Source organism: Argopecten irradians, chromosome 12 (genome assembly GCF_041381155.1).
Source record: "Argopecten irradians isolate NY chromosome 12, Ai_NY, whole genome shotgun sequence".
NCBI lineage: Eukaryota > Metazoa > Mollusca > Bivalvia > Pectinida > Pectinidae > Argopecten > Argopecten irradians.
The window spans coordinates 41,526,895-41,547,884 of NC_091145.1; the positions used below are offsets into that span (position 1 = coordinate 41,526,895).

A 20,990-nucleotide genomic window follows, 5' to 3' on the forward strand; every position below is an offset into this window, starting at 1 on the left:
GCTGGGATGAAGGGCTTCCAAGTTCGTTAAAATGAATAACCTTGACTTTGATAAAAGCATGGGAAAATCTCCAATCTACTCTCTTGGACCTACGTAACAACATTCACCCTGATCACCAAACAGGTAGCAGGTGAGCGACTCGGGCCCATTCGGCCCTTGCAATTGGTTTATAAGATCTTAAATACCTTGATTGACAATCATTCATAGCAAAAAATCACTGCAGTTTTATAGTTTCAGTACACCCAAATATATTTGGTTATAAGCGCTTCTTAGTAATCAAAATTGTAAAAAAGATTGTTCTCATTTTAAAAACAACAAATTTGAGACATCAGTGTATTTAAAAGAATTAAGTATTAAATATTTCCACTTAAATAAACCGATAATTAGCTAAAAAGTCACTGACTTATTATCCATTAATGAATTATGAACAGTATCCAGCCTAATGCAGATATCATATTGAGGTAGATCTAAGTCATAGCTAGCTGTTATAATAATGGAACTTGTATCCAATCTTTTATTTATAATTGGGACATCCTTTTAATATTGAATTGCAAAATGTGTTTATGATCAAGGATTTATAAGTGAGACATATATATACGTCCTTGGTTTAATTGATTGATGAAACCATGCATCATTTGAGGAACTGACAATATTGTAGACAAGACTACGTACTTCGTGCAGGGCACTGATTTTTAAATATGTAGATCTACTAGGAGGTATATCACTTATAAATCCTGTAGATAGCTAGATCTATCAGAGATTTAAATAGTTAATTACTATTTAAATCTCTGGATCTATTATGGAAAAAAATTGGATATCCATAAATTTATTTTGGAAATTAGAATTAATTATATGTATGGATGTATTAGAGATTTGTTTTCCCCAAGGATTTAAATCTATATATCTTTATTTAATTTTATTATCAAAAATTATGATAAAAAATCACTACTGTATGTCATGAGGAGGAAGAAATCAGCAATGGTCTAAGGGCAGACAACTCCTGAATCGTTTCTTTGTTGATAGGTGGCGCGGTTCTGTCACGTGAAACAACATCACCAACATGGCGAACAGAATGTCAGCTGTGTGTTGTCAGCTTGTAATTGTGTACCTTCTCGTGGTCGAAGGCACTCTTAATGTGCATAAATTTGAAATGTCTGATGATATAAACCTAGAAGTTCCGTTGTCAAGATTAAGAAGATCGACAGGCAGACACAGGCGAAGTGTTGACGATCCTAACTGCAGGGAACAAGAAAGCAACTTTCTGCAAGACATCTTGTCCAAAAAAGTTCAGTTGGAAGAAAAAGTAAATTATCATGCCATAGACTGTCTAATTGAATCATTTCTTGAATAACGTGTACCATTCTATTTAATATGCCTTAACATAATAAGTATTCAGTGCACATATTACTTTCATTTTTATTTAGATTGGATCTAACATGAGTTTGTTGTTATCTAACTTTATCTTTTATATTTTATATAAACAGTGATACTATAAAGACTTTGAGACAGACCATTTCTATGGTAACACTTAAGTAAAGCAGCAGATCAACCTCCGATATCAACCAAATAAGGGTTTATTTCGTATGCATGGATGAAAAACAACCCATACATGTATAATTGATTTATTCTTCCTGTTTCACATAGAATTGACCATTATGTAGTTTATTAAAACAATAATAAACTTTCTCTATCTCCCAACTTACATTCTATGGTCCATATGAGAAGTCACAAAATAAAAATCCCATTTGGAGATCAGGAAATCCACATGCAATTACAGTTCACACTTAGTTATGACAGCAACATAAGCCTTAATTGTAGGTATGGATTTTGATTCGATTGATGTTTCGATATATTTTATAAACCCATTTTGCATAAATCTTTTTTGTGATATTGACATTTTTTGAAAATTTTGCTGAGAGTAAGTCAAACCAGATAAAGACCACACAAGGAAAAACGGTCATCATACGCAGGTAGAAATGGGTCATTTATAAATTAGGACCCTGAAAAATGGTCTTATTAAACAGGTGGTCTTTTATAACAGGTTTTACTGTGTAGGTTGACAAATGCATTCTGTGATATTGTACACAAGCAGGAGAAGGAACAGGGCGCCGCCAATAGAGCTATCCCAGGCCTTCATCATTACTATCATAACAGATCAATATACCAACAAATCTTACATTTGTTATATGCTAATGTTTGCCATCATACATATACACCACTTATATATCAATCTTGTTGTTGTGGCATGGCCTTGACATCTTAATTATCTTTATCAATGTCCATAACAAAAAATGGATAAATCATTATCATTTATGATTAGCCCCGGGCAATTAATCTGGTATAATTTTGATGACAGCAGTACAGTTCACATGGTGAAAGATCCTTTAAATATTAGTTCAGGTCGATGTAAACATTAGGTTGGGCTGTCAGTAAGCAAGAAAATAGTGAAATCTATTGCTGGGACACTAAAACACACTTTATATTACTGCATTGTTATTTACCATGATGTATAATTAATCCATGGGGCACTTCAAATTTTTCATTTAGATATAGGTAATTATAATGAAATAAATACATGGTTAATTAAAATCTTTCTTTCATTAAGTCAACATAGATATATTCATACCAACACCCCTGTGACTTAGACATTCAAAGTTGAGAATAAAAAAGAATTAAACCCCAAATTTCTTGTTTCAGAGTGTGTTTGATACTGACTCCAGTACCAGCATGGCACTAGCATGGGCTGGAATGAATGGGGTAAGTGATTAACGTTGGGTTGAGTTGTATCTAACTAGTCAGCTTCATGTATAACTGTCAACAAAATTCTCAATCTTAAAAGACTTACATTTGATGTCCAAAACTTTTCTGCCAAAGTTTGATTCTCCTACCACTGGTATTGATTAAAACCAGAAATTGGGACGACTTGTTACCCTAATAAATTTCCTGTGATTCTTAATTTCATAGATATTGGTATATTGATATTGTTATATAATATAACAATAGATATTGGTATATTGATATTGGTATATAATATAACAATAGATATTTGTATATTGATATTTTTATATTTAGTTTGCCAAATAGTTAAGATTTATTTTAATTATATGGATATAATATGGGTTGTTGTATCTATTGTACAGGGTTTGATGGTGGTGACCTCTCGTGTTAATGCAAATGGACTTACAAATTCCTCACATGTGTATAAAAGGTATGTGTTCTGTAGAGAAGAATTATCTGCTTTTCATTTGTAATTGCTACAAAAAGTGTCAGTGTATACATAGGTTAAAGACTCTCTTTAATTTGCACACATGGAATTGAAGACAGTCCTTAAATAACCCTATCTGGTAGTAGGACTTTAAACCCAATAAAACAAACAAATGAAATTAGTGTGCTGTCAATGCTTATTGTTTTTCAACAAATTGTAAGACAAGTTGCAGTGCTCGTTAATATTAAGTTAAAAGTATTGATAAAATGTAAGGTAAGTTAAAAGTATTGATAAAATGTAAGGTAAGTTAAAAGTATTAATAAAATGTAAGGTAAGTTAAAAGTATTAATAAAATGTAAGGTAAGTTAAAAGTATTGATAAAATGTAAGGTAAGTTAAAAGTATTAATAAAATGTAAGGTAAGTTAAAAGTATTAATAAAATGTAAGGTAAGTTAAAAGTATTGATAAAATGTAAGGTAAGTTAAAAGTATTAATAAAATGTAAGGTAAAAAGTATTGATAAAATGTAAGGTAAGTTAAAAGTATTGATAAAATGTAAGGTAAGTTAAAAGTATTGATAAAATGTAAGGTAAGTTAAAAGTATTATAAAATGTAAGGTAAGTTAAAAGTATTAATAAAATGTAAGGTAAGTTAAAAGGTATTAATAAAATGTAAGGTAAGTTAAAAGTATTAATAAAATGTAAGGTAAGTTAAAAGTATTGATAAAATGTAAGGTAAGTTAAAAGTATTAATAAAATGTAAGGTAAGTTAAAAGTATTAATAAAATGTAAGGTAAGTTAAAAGTATTAATAAAATGTAAGGTAAGTTAAAAGTATTGATAAAATGTAAGGTAAGTTAAAAGTATTGATAAAATGTAAGGTAAGTTAAAAGTATTAATAAAATGTAAGGTAAGTTAAAAGTATTGATAAATTGTAAGGTTTTATTGTGAGTAGTAATCTGAATATTCATAAATCAAAACCAAAGTTACATATATAATTACAAACCAATGACAACCTGTTGAGCATTTCGAGGACTATTATATATACAGAGGCTTACCATATTGGTTCCAGTAATACTGGTGTAAGGACGTATATAACTAAGGTGCTTAAAAATGAGAATTTGGACTTTTGATAAGTTATTTCACAAACTAATCTTCAGCCGTAAAACATAGAGTTGAAAGAAATGAAATAAAGGAAGTGTAATATAGTTTTAAAAAATTTAAGGCATTGAACTTGAGACTGTAAGAAGATGAAGTGTCACTTCTAACAGGAACTGTGGATCTTATTCAGTTAGTGGATCAAATACAGTATTTGTATAGACAAGAAATACGAAAATAACCAGAATATCAAACAGTGTCAGAATTTGGTTTTGTTCGAATACATAAACCTGTGTATAGTCAAGTAGAAATAGTTACCCGGTATTTTCCTTGGATTAATTTATTGATGTCTATTTCAGTACTGATTATGGCAAAACATTTAAAAAGATTGACAGATTAGACAGTGCAAAAGTGAGAAAACACAATGGACTACAAAGAAATCCTCACAACCCTAAAAAGGTAACTTGTTACACCAGGCATTATCACTGGTGATCTACTGAAACATGACCAATGTACAAGGATATGCATATATCAGGGAATAATAGCAGTCATTTTATAGAGATTATCATTAAGGCAGGATGAATCTAACCTCAAGGCAAGTTTTATGTTTGACAATATAAGCATTGTGTATGATTTAACTCACCCTTCTTGGTTTTAAGTGAGATAAAAGGTTCTATGAATCATTTGGTGCAGCATATGTAGAGATCTAAAATAGATCTTATTCCGTCTTTGCATATTACAGAGTTAACTCCCTTGCGGGTAGGTATCCATTGTGACTTCATTATTTTATGGCACAATTCCCATTGTTTTGTCTGAAAAACATGACGTTACACTCTCATACACATGGCATTACAATTAATACCTACCCGCAAGGACAGATAACTTTGTAATATGCAAATTCAGAATACTGTTGTAACAGTTAATCTGCAGATACTAATAATTTGTGTCTCTAGAGAAGAGAAAGTGTCATTTTAACCTGTTTTTATTGCTGTCTTGTCTAGCTGTACCTGGTTGGTGAGAACACAAGTAAGTCATCCCTGTTGTACATCACAGAAGATGCAGGTTTGACCTTCCAAACAGTCACTCTACCGTTCCTCCTCAGTGACGAGATCACCTTCCACTCTCAGCAAATGTACGAAGATTACCTTATTGTCAAGGAAGTCATTTACGGTAACAATGTAAGTCCACACAAAGAAACATTTACGGTAACAATGTAAGTCCACACAAAGAAACATTTACGGTAACAATGTAAGTCCACACAAAGAAACATTTACTGGTAACAATGTAAGTCCACACAAAGAAACATTTACGGTAACAATGAAGTCCACACAAAGAAACATTTACGGTAACAATGTAAGTCCACACAAAGAAACATTTACGGTAACAATGTAAGTCCACACAAAGAAACATTTACGGTAACAATGTAAGTCCACACAAAGAAACATTTACGGTAACAATGTAAGTCCACACAAAGAAACATTTACGGTAACAATGTAAGTCCACACAAAGAAACATTTACGGTAACAATGTAAGTCCACACAAAGAAACATTTACGGTAACAATGTAAGTCCACACAAAGAAACATTTACGGTAACAATGTAAGTCCACACAAAGAAACATTTACGGTAACAATGTAAGTCCACACAAAGAAACATTTACGGTAACAATGTAAGTCCACACAAAGAAACATTTACGGTAACAATGTAAGTCCACACAAAGAAACATTTACGGTAACAATGTAAGTCCACACAAAGAAACATTTACGGTAACAATGTAAGTCCACACAAAGAAACATTTACGGTAACAATGTAAGTCCACACAAAGAAAAACGGTACAATGTAAGTCCACACAAAGAAACATTACGTAACAATGTAAGTCCACACAAAGAAACATTTACGGTAACAATGTAAGTCCACACAAAGAAACATTTACGTAAAATGTAAGTCCACACATTTATGTAACAATGTAAGTCCACACAAAGAAACATTTACGGTAACAATGTAAGTCCACACAAAGAAACATTCCACACAAAGAAACGGTAACAATGTAAGTCCACACAAAAGAAACATTTACGGTAACAATGTAAGTTCCACACAAAGAAACATTTACGGTAACAATGTAAGTCCACACAAAGAAACATTTACGGTAACAATGTAAGTCCACACAAAGAAACATTTACGGTAACAATGTAAGTCCACACAAAGAAACATTTACGGTAACAATGTAAGTCCACACAAAGAAACATTTATTGTATACCAATGTAAGTCCACACAAAGAAACATTTACGTAACAATGTAAGTCCACACAAAGAAACATTTACGGTAACAATGTAAGTCCACACAAAGAAACATTTACGGTAACAATGTAAGTCCACACAAAGAAACATTTACGGTAACAATGTAAGTCCACACAAAGAAACATTTACGGTAACAATGTAAGTCCACACAAAGAAACATTTACGGTAACAATGTAAGTCCACACAAAGAAACATTTACGGTAACCAATGTAAGTCCACACAAAGAAACATTTACGGTAACAATGTAAGTCCACACAAAGAAACATTTACGACAATGTAAGTCCACACAAAGAAACATTTATGTAACAATGTAAGTCCACACAAAGAAACATTTACGGTAACAATGTAAGTCCACACAAAGAAACATTTAGTATACAATGTAAGTCCACACAAAGAAACATTTACGTAACAATGTAAGTCCACACAAAGAAACATTTACGGTAACAATGTAAGTCCACACAAAGAAACATTTACGGTAACAATGTAAGTCCACACAAAGAAACATTTACGGTAACAATGTAAGTCCACACAAAGAAACATTTACGGTAACAATGTAAGTCCACACAAAGAAACATTTACGGTAACAATGTAAGTCCACACAAAGAAACATTTACGGTAACAATGTAAGTCCACACAAAGAAACATTTACGGTAACAATGTAAGTCCACACAAAGAAACATTTACGGTAACAATGTAAGTCCACACAAAGAAACATTTACGGTAACAATGTAAGTCCACACAAAGAAACATTTATTGTATACCAATGTAAGTCCACACAAAGAAACATTTACGGTAACAATGTAAGTCCACACAAAGAAACATTTACGGTAACAATGTAAGTCCACACAAAGAAACATTTACGGTAACAATGTAAGTCCACACAAAGAAACATTACGGTAACAAGTACATGTAAGTCCACACAAAGAAACATTTACGGTAACAATGTAAGTCCACACAAAGAAACATTTATTGTATACCAATGTAAGTCCACACAAAGAAACATTTACGGTAACAATGTAAGTCCACACAAAGAAACATTTACGGTAACAATGTAAGTCCACACAAAGAAACATTTACGGTAACAATGTAAGTCCACACAAAGAAACATTTACGGTAACAATGTAAGTCCACACAAAGAAACATTTACGGTAACAATGTAAGTCCCACAAAGAAACAACAATGTAAGAAACATTTACGGTAACAATGTAAGTCCACACAAAGAAACATTTACGGTAACAATGTAAGTCCACACAAAGAAACATTTACGGTAACAATGTAAGTCCACACAAAGAAACATTTACGGTAACAATGTAAGTCCACACAAAGAAACATTTACGGTAACAATGTAAGTCCACACAAAGAAACATTTACGGTAACAATGTAAGTCCACACAAAGAAACATTTAGGTAACCAATGTAAGTCCACACAAAGAAACATTTACGGTAACAATGTAAGTCCACACAAAGAAACATTTATTGTATACCAATGTAAGTCCACACAAAGAAACATTTACGGTAACAATGTAAGTCCACACAAAGAAACATTTACGGTAACAATGTAAGTTCACACAAAGAAACATTTACGGTAACAATGTAAGTCCACACAAAGAAACATTTACGGTAACAATGTAAGTCCACACAAAGAAACATTTACGGTAACAATGTAAGTCCACACAAAGAAACATTTACGGTAACAATGTAAGTCCACACAAAGAAACATTTATTGTATACCAATGTAAGTCCACACAAAGAAACATTTATTGTATACCAATGTAAGTCCACACAAAGAAACATTTACGGTAACAATGTAAGTCCACACAAAGAAACATTTACGGTAACAATGTAAGTCCACACAAAGAAACATTTACGGTAAAACAATGTAAGTCCACACAAAGAAACATTTACGGTAACAATGTAAGTCCACACAAAGAAACATTTACGGTAACAATGTAAGTCCACACAAAGAAACATTTACGGTAACAATGTAAGTCCACACAAAGAAACATTTACGGTAACAATGTAAGTCCACACAAAGAAACATTTACGGTAACAATGTAAGTCCACACAAAGAAACATTTATTGTAACAATGTAAGTCCACACAAAGAAACATTTACGGTAACAATGTAAGTCCACACAAAGAAACATTTACGGTAACAATGTAAGTCCACACAAAGAAAACATTTACGGTAACAATGTAAGTCCACACAAAGAAACATTTACGGTAACAATGTAAGTCCACACAAAGAAACATTTACGGTAACAATGTAAGTCCACACAAAGAAACATTTACGGTAACAATGTAAGTCCACACAAAGAAACATTTACGGTAACAATGTAAGTCCACACAAAGAAACATTTACGGTAACAATGTAAGTCCACACAAAGAAACATTTACGGTAACAATGTAAGTCCACACAAAGAAACATTTACGGTAACAATGTAAGTCCACACAAAGAAACATTTACGGTAACAATGTAAGTCCACACAAAGAAACATTTACGGTAACAATGTAAGTCCACACAAAGAAACATTTACGGTAACAATGTAAGTCCACACAAAGAAACATTATTTATACAATGTAAGTCCACACAAAGAAACATTTAGTAACAATGTAAGTCCACACAAAGAAACATTTACGGTAACAATGTAAGTCCACACAAAGAAACATTTACGGTAACAATGTAAGTCCACACAAAGAAACATTTACGGTAACAATGTAAATTCACACAAAGAAACATTTACGGTAACAATGTAAGTCCACACAAAGAAACATTTTACGGTAACAATGTAAGTCCACACAAAGAAACATTTACGGTAACAATGTAAGTCCACACAAAGAAACATTTACGGTAACAATGTAAGTCCACACAAAGAAACATTTATTGTATACCAATGTAAGTCCACACAAAGAAACATTTACGGTAACAATGTAAGTCCACACAAAGAAACATTTACGGTAACAAATGTAAGTCCACACAAAGAAACATTTACGGTAACAATGTAAGTCCACACAAAGAAACATTTACGGTATACAATGTAAGTCCACACAAAGAAACATTTACGGTAACAATGTAAGTCCACACAAAGAAACATTTACGGTACCAATGTAAGTCCACACAAAGAAACATTTATTGTATACCAATGTAAGTCCACACAAAGAAACATTTGTAACAATGTAAGTCCACACAAAGAAACATTTACGGTAACAATGTAAGTCCACACAAAGAAACATTTACGGTACAATGAAGTCCACACAATGAAAAAGTCCACACAAAGAAACATTTACGGTAACAATGTAAGTCCACACAAAGAAACATTTACGGTAACAATGTAAGTCCACACAAAGAAACATTTACGGTAACAATGTAAGTCCACACAAAGAAACATTTACGGTAACAATGTAAGTCCACACAAAGAAACATTTACGGTAACAATGTAAGTCCACACAAAGAAACATTTACGGTAACCAATGTAAGTCCACACAAAGAAACATTTACGGTAACAATGTAAGTCCACACAAAGAAACATTTACGGTACAATGTAAGTCCACACAAAGAAACATTTACGTAACAAGTAAGTCCACACAAAGAAACATTTACGGTAACAATGTAAGTCCACACAAAGAAACATTTATTGTAACAATGTAAGTCCACACAAAGAAACATTTACGGTAACAATGTAAGTCCACACAAAGAAACATTTACGGTAACAATGTAAGTCCACACAAAGAAACATTTACGGTAACAATGTAAGTCCACACAAAGAAACATTTACGGTAACAATGTAAGTCCACACAAAGAAACATTTAACGGTAACAATGTAAGTCCACACAAAGAAACATTTACGGTAACCAATGTAAGTCCACACAAAGAAACATTTACGGTAACAATGTAAGTCCACACAAAGAAACATTTACGGTAACAATGTAAGTCCACACAAAGAAACATTTACGGTAACAATGTAAGTCCACACAAAGAAACATTTACGGTAACAATGTAAGTCCACACAAAGAAACATTTACGGTAACAATGTAAGTCCACACAAAGAAACATTTAGTAACAATGTAAGTCACACAAAGAAACAATACAATGTAAGTCCACACAAAGAAACATTTACGGTAACAATGTAAGTCCACACAAAGAAACATTTTACGGTAACAATGTAAGTCCACACAAAGAAACATTTACGGTAACAATGTAAGTCCACACAAAGAAACATTTACGGTAACAATGTAAGTCCACACAAAGAAACATTTACGTTACAATGTAAGTCACACAAAGAAACATTTACGGTAACAATGTAAGTCCACACAAAGAAACATTTACGGTAACAATGTAAGTCCACACAAAGAAACATTTACGGTAACAATGTAAGTCCACACAAAGAAACATTTACGGTAACAATGTAAGTCCACACAAAGAAACATTTACGGTAACAATGTAAGTCCACACAAAGAAACATTTACGGTAACAATGTAAGTCCACACAAAGAAACATTTACGGTAACAATGTAAGTCCACACAAAGAAACATTTACGGTAACAATGTAAGTCCACACAAAGAAACATTTATGTAACAATGTAAGTCCACACAAAGAAACATTTACGGTAACAATGTAAGTCCACACAAAGAAACATTTACGGTAACAATGTAAGTCCACACAAAGAAACATTTACGGTAACAATGTAAGTCCACACAAAGAAACATTTACGGTAACAATGTAAGTCCACACAAAGAAACATTTATTGTATACCAATGTAAGTCCACACAAAGAAACATTTACGGTAACAATGTAAGTCCACACAAAGAAACATTTACGGTAACAATGTAAGTCCACACAAAGAAACATTTACGGTAACAATGTAAGTCCACACAAAGAAACATTTACGGTAACAATGTAAGTCCACACAAAGAAACATTTACGGTAACAATGTAAGTCCACACAAAGAAACATTTACGGTATACCAATGTAAGTCCACACAAAGAAACATTTACGGTAACAATGTAAGTCCACACAAAGAAACATTTAGTAAATGTAAGTACACAATGTAAGCCACACAAGAAACACACATTAAGTCCACACAAAAACATTTATGGTAACAATGTAAGTCCACACAAAGAAACATTTATTGTAACAATGTAAGTCCACACAAAGAAACATTTAGGTAACAATGTAAGTCCACACAAAGAAACATTTACGGTAACAATGTAAGTCCACACAAAGAAACATTTACGGTAACAATGTAAGTCCACACAAAGAAACATTTATGTAACAATGTAAGTCCACACAAAGAAACATTTACGTAACAATGTAAGTCCACACAAAGAAACATTTACGGTAACAATGTAAGTCCACACAAAGAAACATTTACGGTAACAATGTAAGTCCACACAAAGAAACATTTACGTAACAATGTAAGTCACACAAAGAAACATTTACGGTAACAATGTAAGTCCACACAAAGAAACATTTACGGTAACAATGTAAGTCCACACAAAGAAACATTTACGGTAACAATGTAAGTCCACACAAAGAAACATTTACGGTAACAATGTAAGTCCACACAAAGAAACATTTACGGTAACAATGTAAGTCCACACAAAGAAACATTTACGGTAACAATGTAAGTCCACACAAAGAAACATTTAGTAACAATGTAAGTATACCAATGTAAGTCCACACAAAGAAACATTTACGGTAACAATGTAAGTCCACACAAAGAAACATTTACGGTAACAATGTAAAGTCCACACAAAGAAACATTTTACGTACAATGTAAGTCCACACAAAGAAACATTTAGTAACAATGTAAGTCCACACAAAGAAACATTTACGGTAACAATGTAAGTCCACACAAAGAAACATTTACGGTAACAATGTAAGTCCACACAAAGAAACATTTACGGTAACAATGTAAGTCCACACAAAGAAACATTTATTGTATACCAATGTAAGTCCACACAAAGAAACATTTACGGTAACAATGTAAGTCCACACAAAGAAACATTTTACGGTAACCAATGTAAGTCCACACAAAGAAACATTTACGGTAACAATGTAAGTCCACACAAAGAAACATTTACGGTAACAATGTAAGTCCACACAAAGAAACATTTACGGTAACAATGTAAGTCCACACAAAGAAACATTTACGGTAACAATGTAAGTCCACACAAAGAAACATTTACGGTAACAATGTAAGTCCACACAAAGAAACATTTATTGGTAACAATGTAAGTCCACACAAAGAAACATTTACGTAACAATGTAACACACAAAGAAAATTTGTAACAATGTAAGTCCACACAAAGAAACATTTACGTAACAATGTAAGTCCACACAAAGAAACATTTAGTAACCAATGTAAGTCCACACAAAGAAACATTTACGGTAACAATGTAAGTCCACACAAAGAAACATTTACGGTAACAATGTAAGTCCACACAAAGAAACATTTACGGTAACAATGTAAGTCCACACAAAGAAACATTTACGGTAACAATGTAAGTCCACACAAAGAAACATTTATTGTAACGGTACCAATGTAAGTCCACACAAAGAAACATTTACGGTAACAATGTAAGTCCACACAAAGAAACATTTATTGTATACCAATGTAAGTCCACACAAAGAAACATTTACGGTAACAATGTAAGTCCACACAAAGAAACATTTACGGTAACAATGTAAGTCCACACAAAGAAACATTTACGGTAACAATGTAAGTCCACACAAAGAAACATTTACGGTAACAATGTAAGTCCACACAAAGAAACATTTACGGTAACAATGTAAGTCCACACAAAGAAACATTTACGGTAACAATGTAAGTCCACACAAAGAAACATTTACGGTAACAATGTAAGTCCACACAAAGAAACATTTACGGTAACAATGTAAGTCCACACAAAGAAACATTTATTGTATACCAATGTAAGTCCACACAAAGAAACATTTACGGTAACAATGTAAGTCCACACAAAGAAACATTTACGGTAACAATGTAAGTCCACACAAAGAAACATTTACGGTAACAATGTAAGTCCACACAAAGAAACATTTATTGTACCAATGTAAGTCCACACAAAGAAACATTTAGAACAATGTAAGTCCACACAAAGAAACATTTACGGTAACAATGTAAGTCCACACAAAGAAACATTTACGGTAACAATGTAAGTCCACACACAAAGAAACATTTATTGTATAACAATGTAAGTCCACACAAAGAAACATTTACGGTAACAATGTAAGTCCACACAAAGAAACATTTACGGTAACAATGTAAGTCCACACAAAGAAACATTAACATGAATACAAAAACTGTAACCAATGTAAGTCCACACAAAGAAACATATTATTGTATACCACAATGTAACGTAAGTCCACACAAAGAAACATTTACGGTAACAATGTAAGTCCACACAAAAACTTACTACAATGTAAGTCCACACAAAGAAACATTTACGGTAACAATGTAAGTCCACACAAAGAAACATTTACGGTAACAATGTAAGTCCACACAAAGAAACATTTACGGTAACAATTAAGTCCACACAAGAACATTGTACACATGTAAGTCCACACAAAAAAACATTTACGGTAACAATGTAAGTCCACACAAAGAAACATTTACGGTAACAATGTAAGTCCACACAAAGAAACATTTACGGTAACAATGTAAGTCCACACAAAGAAACATTTACGGTAACCAATGTAAGTCCACACAAAGAAACATTTATTGTATACCAATGTAAGTCCACACAAAGAAACATTTACGGTAACAATGTAAGTCCACACAAAGAAACATTTACGGTAACAATGTAAGTCCACACAAAGAAACATTTACGGTAACAATGTAAGTCCACACAAAGAAACATTTACGGTAACAATGTAAGTCCACACAAAGAAACATTTACGGTAACAATGTAAGTCCACATAAAGAAAACATAGCTTGAATTTGCCAGTTTTATATAACTAGATAAAGTTGTGGGGTTAGGGGCTGCACCCTTGTAAGGAAGTACTGTGGGTTTTACTAATTCTTACCATACTGTATAGCCACATATTTTGTGATTTCCAGAATATCATATAATGTTATAATTGCAAAAATCTGTTCCTTGAAATATTAAGAAATGTTGAATCATATAAACCTTTTGAGCAAGATTGCAAAATTTTAAGACTGCAAAGTTTGTTTTTCTTGTTTTGAGATCAAATGATGAAAACTTCGACCCACGAATATAACTGGCTAAACAGTATTGCTCTGTATTGAATGTGTGGATATGTTCTTGTAGTATAACTGTACATCAATATCTATAATGTTATAACAAATTTTAATTAATTGGACAAAAAGAAACTTATACGATAAAGTCCTCAGTTCTACTAATGCTTTTCTGACGTTATTTCTCTGAATTGAATGTGTTATATATATGGCACTTACACCATGCAATGTCTGTGTGTTAAAGCAGTTAGAGTGCTATGTTTAAATTAATTAGGCAAAAAAATGTGTTCAGTAAAAAGTAAAATCATGTTTTCTAAACCAGTTATTGATTCTATTGCCCTGCAATAACAAAAGGAAGGAGAAACATAAAAACAATAATTGTTTACTGATGCGTTGTCAAGCTGCAAATTTTCAGTGATAATTGATATTCATTAAATATTTTGATAAGTACCTTTATTAAGGAATGTTTCAGGATTACAGAAAAATATACTTTACTGATTTAGTTCTGCATAGAAATTTCATTATAAACTCACAGATAACAATAATAATGTTTGTGCCTTGTGTTATAAATACCACTTGAGATATATATTCTGGTTTATAAACACGTGTTACCCTGGTCTATAAGGAATACACACTATCTGTAGGTAACAGATGGCACCACCTGTTTGACTGATCTTGTGTAACACTATGCCATAGTGGTATCAGTTAAATATGGATTAACTAGGTATCTATGTAATCTAAATTTAATTTTAAAATCAATTGTCCTTCTGTTATTACGTGATATAGTGGTGGGGGGGACATATTGATTTTGCTCATGATTATTACTTCTTCCACTTTCTTATGTAGTGAATGTGATGTGAATATGTGAATAAAATGGTAAGGTGAGCAGTTTATAGGATACTAAAATTGTTAAGTTTAAATGGTACAATAAATTAGGCCTCTACAATATCTTTTTTAATTTAATATTAAGGGGAGATAATCTAGTATAAGAATCAACCGTGGAATTCCTATTAAGAACTTATGGCTAGATGGCTGGTCTGGATGATAAAATATGCATATATTTGTGTAAAGTTGTACAATAAAGTTATGTTTACAAGGATTTCGTTTCTATACATCTCTCCTGACTCCTTATGCCAGGTATCTAGATTGAGTCAGTTTTACAATGCAATTAATTTAAAAGGTTGTTACAAGATACATGTTGTTGTAAAGTTTAATTCATTGTAATTCTGAGATAATTCCGAGAGGTATTTATCAGTGATTTCTGACCGATAATGTTATTCATGCTTTTTAGGCAAGGAATAAGCAGTTAATGGTATGTTGTATTCGTTCTACAGCCTTTTTCCAGCAGCAGTTAGTCGTGTACACACGTAAAGGTTCTCCAAGAGTTCAGTCATGTCCTAATTAGGGTGATTAAAATATACTTATCATAAACAATTTGACAAAACTGCTCTATCTACATGTACGACACTAAATTCAATATAGATTTCTCCAAGACATTGTTCCTTCTTAATTTCGTTGGTGTTTTCAACACCATACAATTGGAAAATCTACTGCCTATATATAATAAAATAGATTTGGATTTGATGAGTTACTGATTGAACTCTTGGGAGAATTTGTATTGATGTTGTGACATATATACCCACTGTTGCTGTACTTATATTAGGTGGCTACCATGTAAAAGATATGACACTGTATGGGATATGTTTGCAGATAAAGTATCTAATTCAAAAGTTCATTGCTTGGCTATTGCGATAAAATATATATACTTTAATGCATTATGTCTGAATGAGCCTGTTACTTTAATGATATAATAGTATGGTAAAAGCATCACAGTTACACAAACCTATTGAGCCTGTAGCATGACTTGTGTTTTATAATGTAAATTAATTTTAGAGACAATGCTAGTCCCTCCTCACAATTGTTGTCTGTTGTATCACCTGTCTAGCACCAATACCTCGTATAAACTACTGTGAACATATTGTATCCTTGTTTTTATGTCTGATTATTATTATTATATCAAGGTACTGTATACTCTAATTACTACCACCTTGTTTTGTTTACTTCAGTTCTGGCAGTATAGTGTTGATGGTGTTAGTATTGATGTGTGAGATATAAGATAAATTAATAGCTTAATCTTTTCTTTTTAAACAGTGATATATTAACGAGCATTTTCATTGGCTTAAAAATTTACTTTATCAGCCCATAAAGGACAAAATGGCATCGCCGTTTGTAACATTGTTTCTGATTGGCTGAGATAACGGCATAGCCAAAAGAGTCCCAAAATAAATTTTGAATATTATTGAGATAATCTTAAGTAAATTGAATTATAAGGATTAATTTGAAAAGATTTTTTATGTTATGGAGATATAACACAAAACTTTAAGTGTACTCTCATCATAAAACGCTTCGTGGTTTATTTAGAGTACACTCAGATTTTTGTGTTATATCTCTATAACATAGAATATCAATTTAAGTTAATGTTTACTAATTAAAGGTTAATTATCGCTTACAAAGTACACGAAATGTAATAGCACATGAAAATCAGTAGGTTTACAGTACCGGATGTTTGAAATTAATTGTAGGGATGAAAAATACATTATAACAAACTAGTAAAGATTCAGCATTACTTTATTATATTAAACACACATTTGAATCTACAAATGTAACAATGTCTCATTATCAGTAACTCGTGTGTGTTTTTGTATGATTAACTATAAATGATTCTTTAGATTTATTATGCTATATATATCATTGCTGATGGAAATAACACAGACACATTCTATTTTCTGATCTGTTCAATATTTTGTTAAATATGTATTTTAAGTGAAATCTGTTTTGCTGTTTCAGAACCTGTACATTAGTACAGACAATGGAAAGACATGGGAGAAAGTGGCTGATTATGTGGAATCCTTCAAATGGTTAGTACAATGTAGCTGGTTCATTAACTTTTGTAGAACAGTGTATATAACCCAGGTACACTGTTATAACAAGTAAAAACTGTATTACATAACTTCTTTATCTTTATGATTTGCACCGAAGACATCCAATTTCTAAGGATAGAAAGGCTTTGATCACTAATTCACTACACATGTTTTGTAGAGAGAATAGGATTCTGACGTGTAGTCATTTCTTTTTCAGGGGAAGTTACTCTTCTGAGCCTGGTACAACAATTTATGCAGCAGTTGATCCTAAAAGGACTCATCCATTTTTCGCTGCTTGTAAGTTTACATATTCATGCATTAAAGGTAGGTCTTGCCCAATGATATATAAAGACAACGAAATCGAAATTTATCCTGTACATAGATATAATCTTCAGACCATTTTCAATGTATACAGTGAACAAAATAGATGCCATAGTGGTTAGTTGCCTAGCTTGACCAGGAAAATACTCTTCTAAAAATAGAGCGAAGTCCAGCTTTACATAGAACATAACATATTTTTTTCCAAAACGAGGCTGCATCAACAAACGTAAGCGTGCAAAAAAATGTCCGATAGCAGTGACAGTCTTGACATGGTATGTTTGGTAAAAAAAACCAACAACTGGAAGTCACTACAGCGATGGATTGTTTATACATAACATATAATTTAAAACATTTCATGTTACTGACATACGCTTGCTAGCTTAGCACATCAAACATATATATTTACATTTTCACTGCAATCCCATTAAGTAACCTTACCAAACGCAGTTGGCTGTCATATAGATAATGAACTTCAAGCGCTTATTATGACGTCATTATAATTGTGACGTCACAAATGTCGTGCCAGCGATCAGGGAAGACGGCTGTTCAAATGGCTGTTCCATCCATGACGATAACGAATGATTATTTCATTATTGATGCAAAATTCCTTGGGATTTCATCATAAAATTGTAACCAAATGTAAATATAATAAAAAAAATTATTTGGTTGGGCGAAACTTACCTTTAATTAAGCAGGCCAGCTAATTAGCTTTTTGTTGTGTTGTGTTTTCTTTTCATTCGATGTACTCTTGTTTTCTTCCAATACACTTTTCATCCACATTCACCATTCATGCATGTCAGGTCTTTATCTCACCATTTTGTGTTGTCACAATTTTAATTGACCTTGTTCTTGTGTCTTCAAATGCAGTTTACCAAGTGATATATGAGCTGAGGAAATCAACTGATGCTGGTAAAACCTGGACACCCATTATGAAGAATGTTGTGTCGTTTGGACACCAGGGGAAGTTCCTATATGCCTCTGTGTTAAAGCATGTAGGGGAGGTGAGGATCATAGTACAGTGTTAAATCTTCTTCATCAGTGTTATACTCTTTCTTTACACAAATGTGAATGTATTATGTACAGTTTTCAGTTTTATTTGTTTTCTCACACTATTATCAAAAGTACAGATAAGGAATTCAGAATTCACAAATTTCTGATGTGAAAAAACAAACAAAAAAGAAGAAAAATATGATATATGATATGCTTGTTACATTAAAATTTTCTCTGGAACAATTTAGTGTGTAAAAAGAGAAGAAACCTCCTTGTAAACTGACTCCAGAAGTATAGTTTTGTTAATTAGGTGTATATTGTGGATTAGGAAAGATCATCTCTTCATATAAATATTTTGCAGCAGCAACAACAACGGACGTTATGGGATGACGATGATGTGGTATAAAGACATTATAATTTTATCTTGTTATCATTAGCTTGGTGACCTTATACCATGGTGCCCCTGTCCATCTGTCTGTGTGGCATCAACTTTTACTTTAAACAACTTCTTCTCCAAAAGTTGGTCTAGACATCTGATATTGGACCTGTAGCATGAAGGGTTTTAAAGATTGTTCATATATATGACCTTGACGTTTATTCAATGTCATGGAGGTCAAAAAGACTAGAATATTTAAACAAGTTATTGTCCATAACATAGAGGCCTAGAGACCTGATATTAGGTCTGTAGTATCCTGGGATAAAGGATTACCAAATTATTCAAATGAAGGACATTGACCTTCAATCAAAGCCACAGAGGTCAAATAGGGCATAGGCTAATAATCTTAAAAGGACTTCTTGGCAACAACTAAGAGGCATAGAGAACTGATGTTGGGGCCTGTAGAATGCTGCAATGAAGGATTACCAAGTTTGTTGTCATATGTAGAAAATCTTATTGATTACCAGATGACTTAAGTATGCACCATGATTCAGACCCACTGGACCTTTTATGTATTTTACCAAAAACTTAGATCTTATCACATTTGAACCATATTTCGGTATCCACACAATCCCTTCAGTTCTAATTGACATGGAGAGGCTGCTTGGTGTGTGGGGCAGTAGTATTATCACATCTTTGTGACATTCTATATCAGAACTCAGGTGATTGAAATAAGTTATATCCTGTTTTGTCAAGTTTTGTGGTATTTATTGGATCAGAGGGAGGCTGAGTATAAACTTATAGTGTACCCATCACTTTGGTAAACCTCTGTGACTTTGCCTCATTCTTTTTGATGCTTTACCTTGTATTTCCTTACCCATCACTTTGGTAAACCTAGGCGACTTTGCCTCATTCTTTATGATGCTTTACCTTGTATTTCCTTACCCATCACTTTGGTAAACCTAGGCGACATTGCCTCATTCTTTATGAAGCTTTATCCTGTATTTCCTTACCCATCACTTTGGTAAACCTCGGCGACTGTGCCTCATTCTTTTTGATGCTTTACCCTGTATTTCCTTACCCATCTTTTTGGTAAACCTCAGTGACTTTGCCTCATTCTTTATGAAGCTTTACCCTGTATTTCCTTACCCATCACTTTGGTAAACCTAGGCGACTTTGCCTCATTCTTTTTGATGCTTTACCCTGTATTTCCTTACCCATCATTTTGGTAAACCTCGGTGACTTTGCCTCATTCTTTATGAAGCTTTACCCTGTATTTCCTTACCCATCACTTTGGTAAACCTAGGCGACTTTGCCTCATTCTTTTTGATGCTTTACCCTGTATTTCCTTACCCATCATTTTGGTAAACCTCGGTGACTTTGCCTCCTTCTTTATGAAGCTTTACCCTTATTTCCTTACCCATCACTTTGGTAAACCTCAGTGACTTTGCCTCATTCTTTATGAAGCTTTACCCTGTATTTCCTTACCCATCACTTTGGTAAACCTAGGCGACTTTGCCTCCTTCTTTATGAAGCTTTACCCTGTATTTCCTTACCCATCACTTTGGC

General features: G+C 32.8%; 1 protein-coding gene across 4 annotated transcripts in view; it reads left to right on the forward strand.

Annotated features, from left to right (window-relative positions):
* The first annotated feature begins 1,051 nt into the window (after positions 1-1,051).
* The window catches only part of LOC138335872 (sortilin-like), a 53,675-nt gene continuing 33,736 nt past the window's right edge, over positions 1,052-20,990 (forward strand). For 3 of the 4 annotated variants that reach the window (XR_011210342.1, XM_069285042.1, XM_069285043.1), the window contains exons 1-9: positions 1,052-1,303; positions 2,698-2,757; positions 3,141-3,208; positions 4,660-4,759; positions 5,302-5,478; positions 16,105-16,125; positions 17,661-17,731; positions 17,952-18,031; positions 18,923-19,056. Coding sequence is in view for 3 of the 4 variants with exons in the window: in XM_069285042.1 (XP_069141143.1) it covers positions 1,061-1,303; positions 2,698-2,757; positions 3,141-3,208; positions 4,660-4,759; positions 5,302-5,478; positions 16,105-16,125; positions 17,661-17,731; positions 17,952-18,031; positions 18,923-19,056 (954 nt within the window). In the remaining variant the exon portion in view is untranslated. The remainder of the gene's footprint in view (positions 1,304-2,697; positions 2,758-3,140; positions 3,209-4,659; positions 4,760-5,301; positions 5,479-16,104; positions 16,126-17,660; positions 17,732-17,951; positions 18,032-18,922; positions 19,057-20,990) is intronic. The other variant, XM_069285044.1, reaches the window with a different exon arrangement.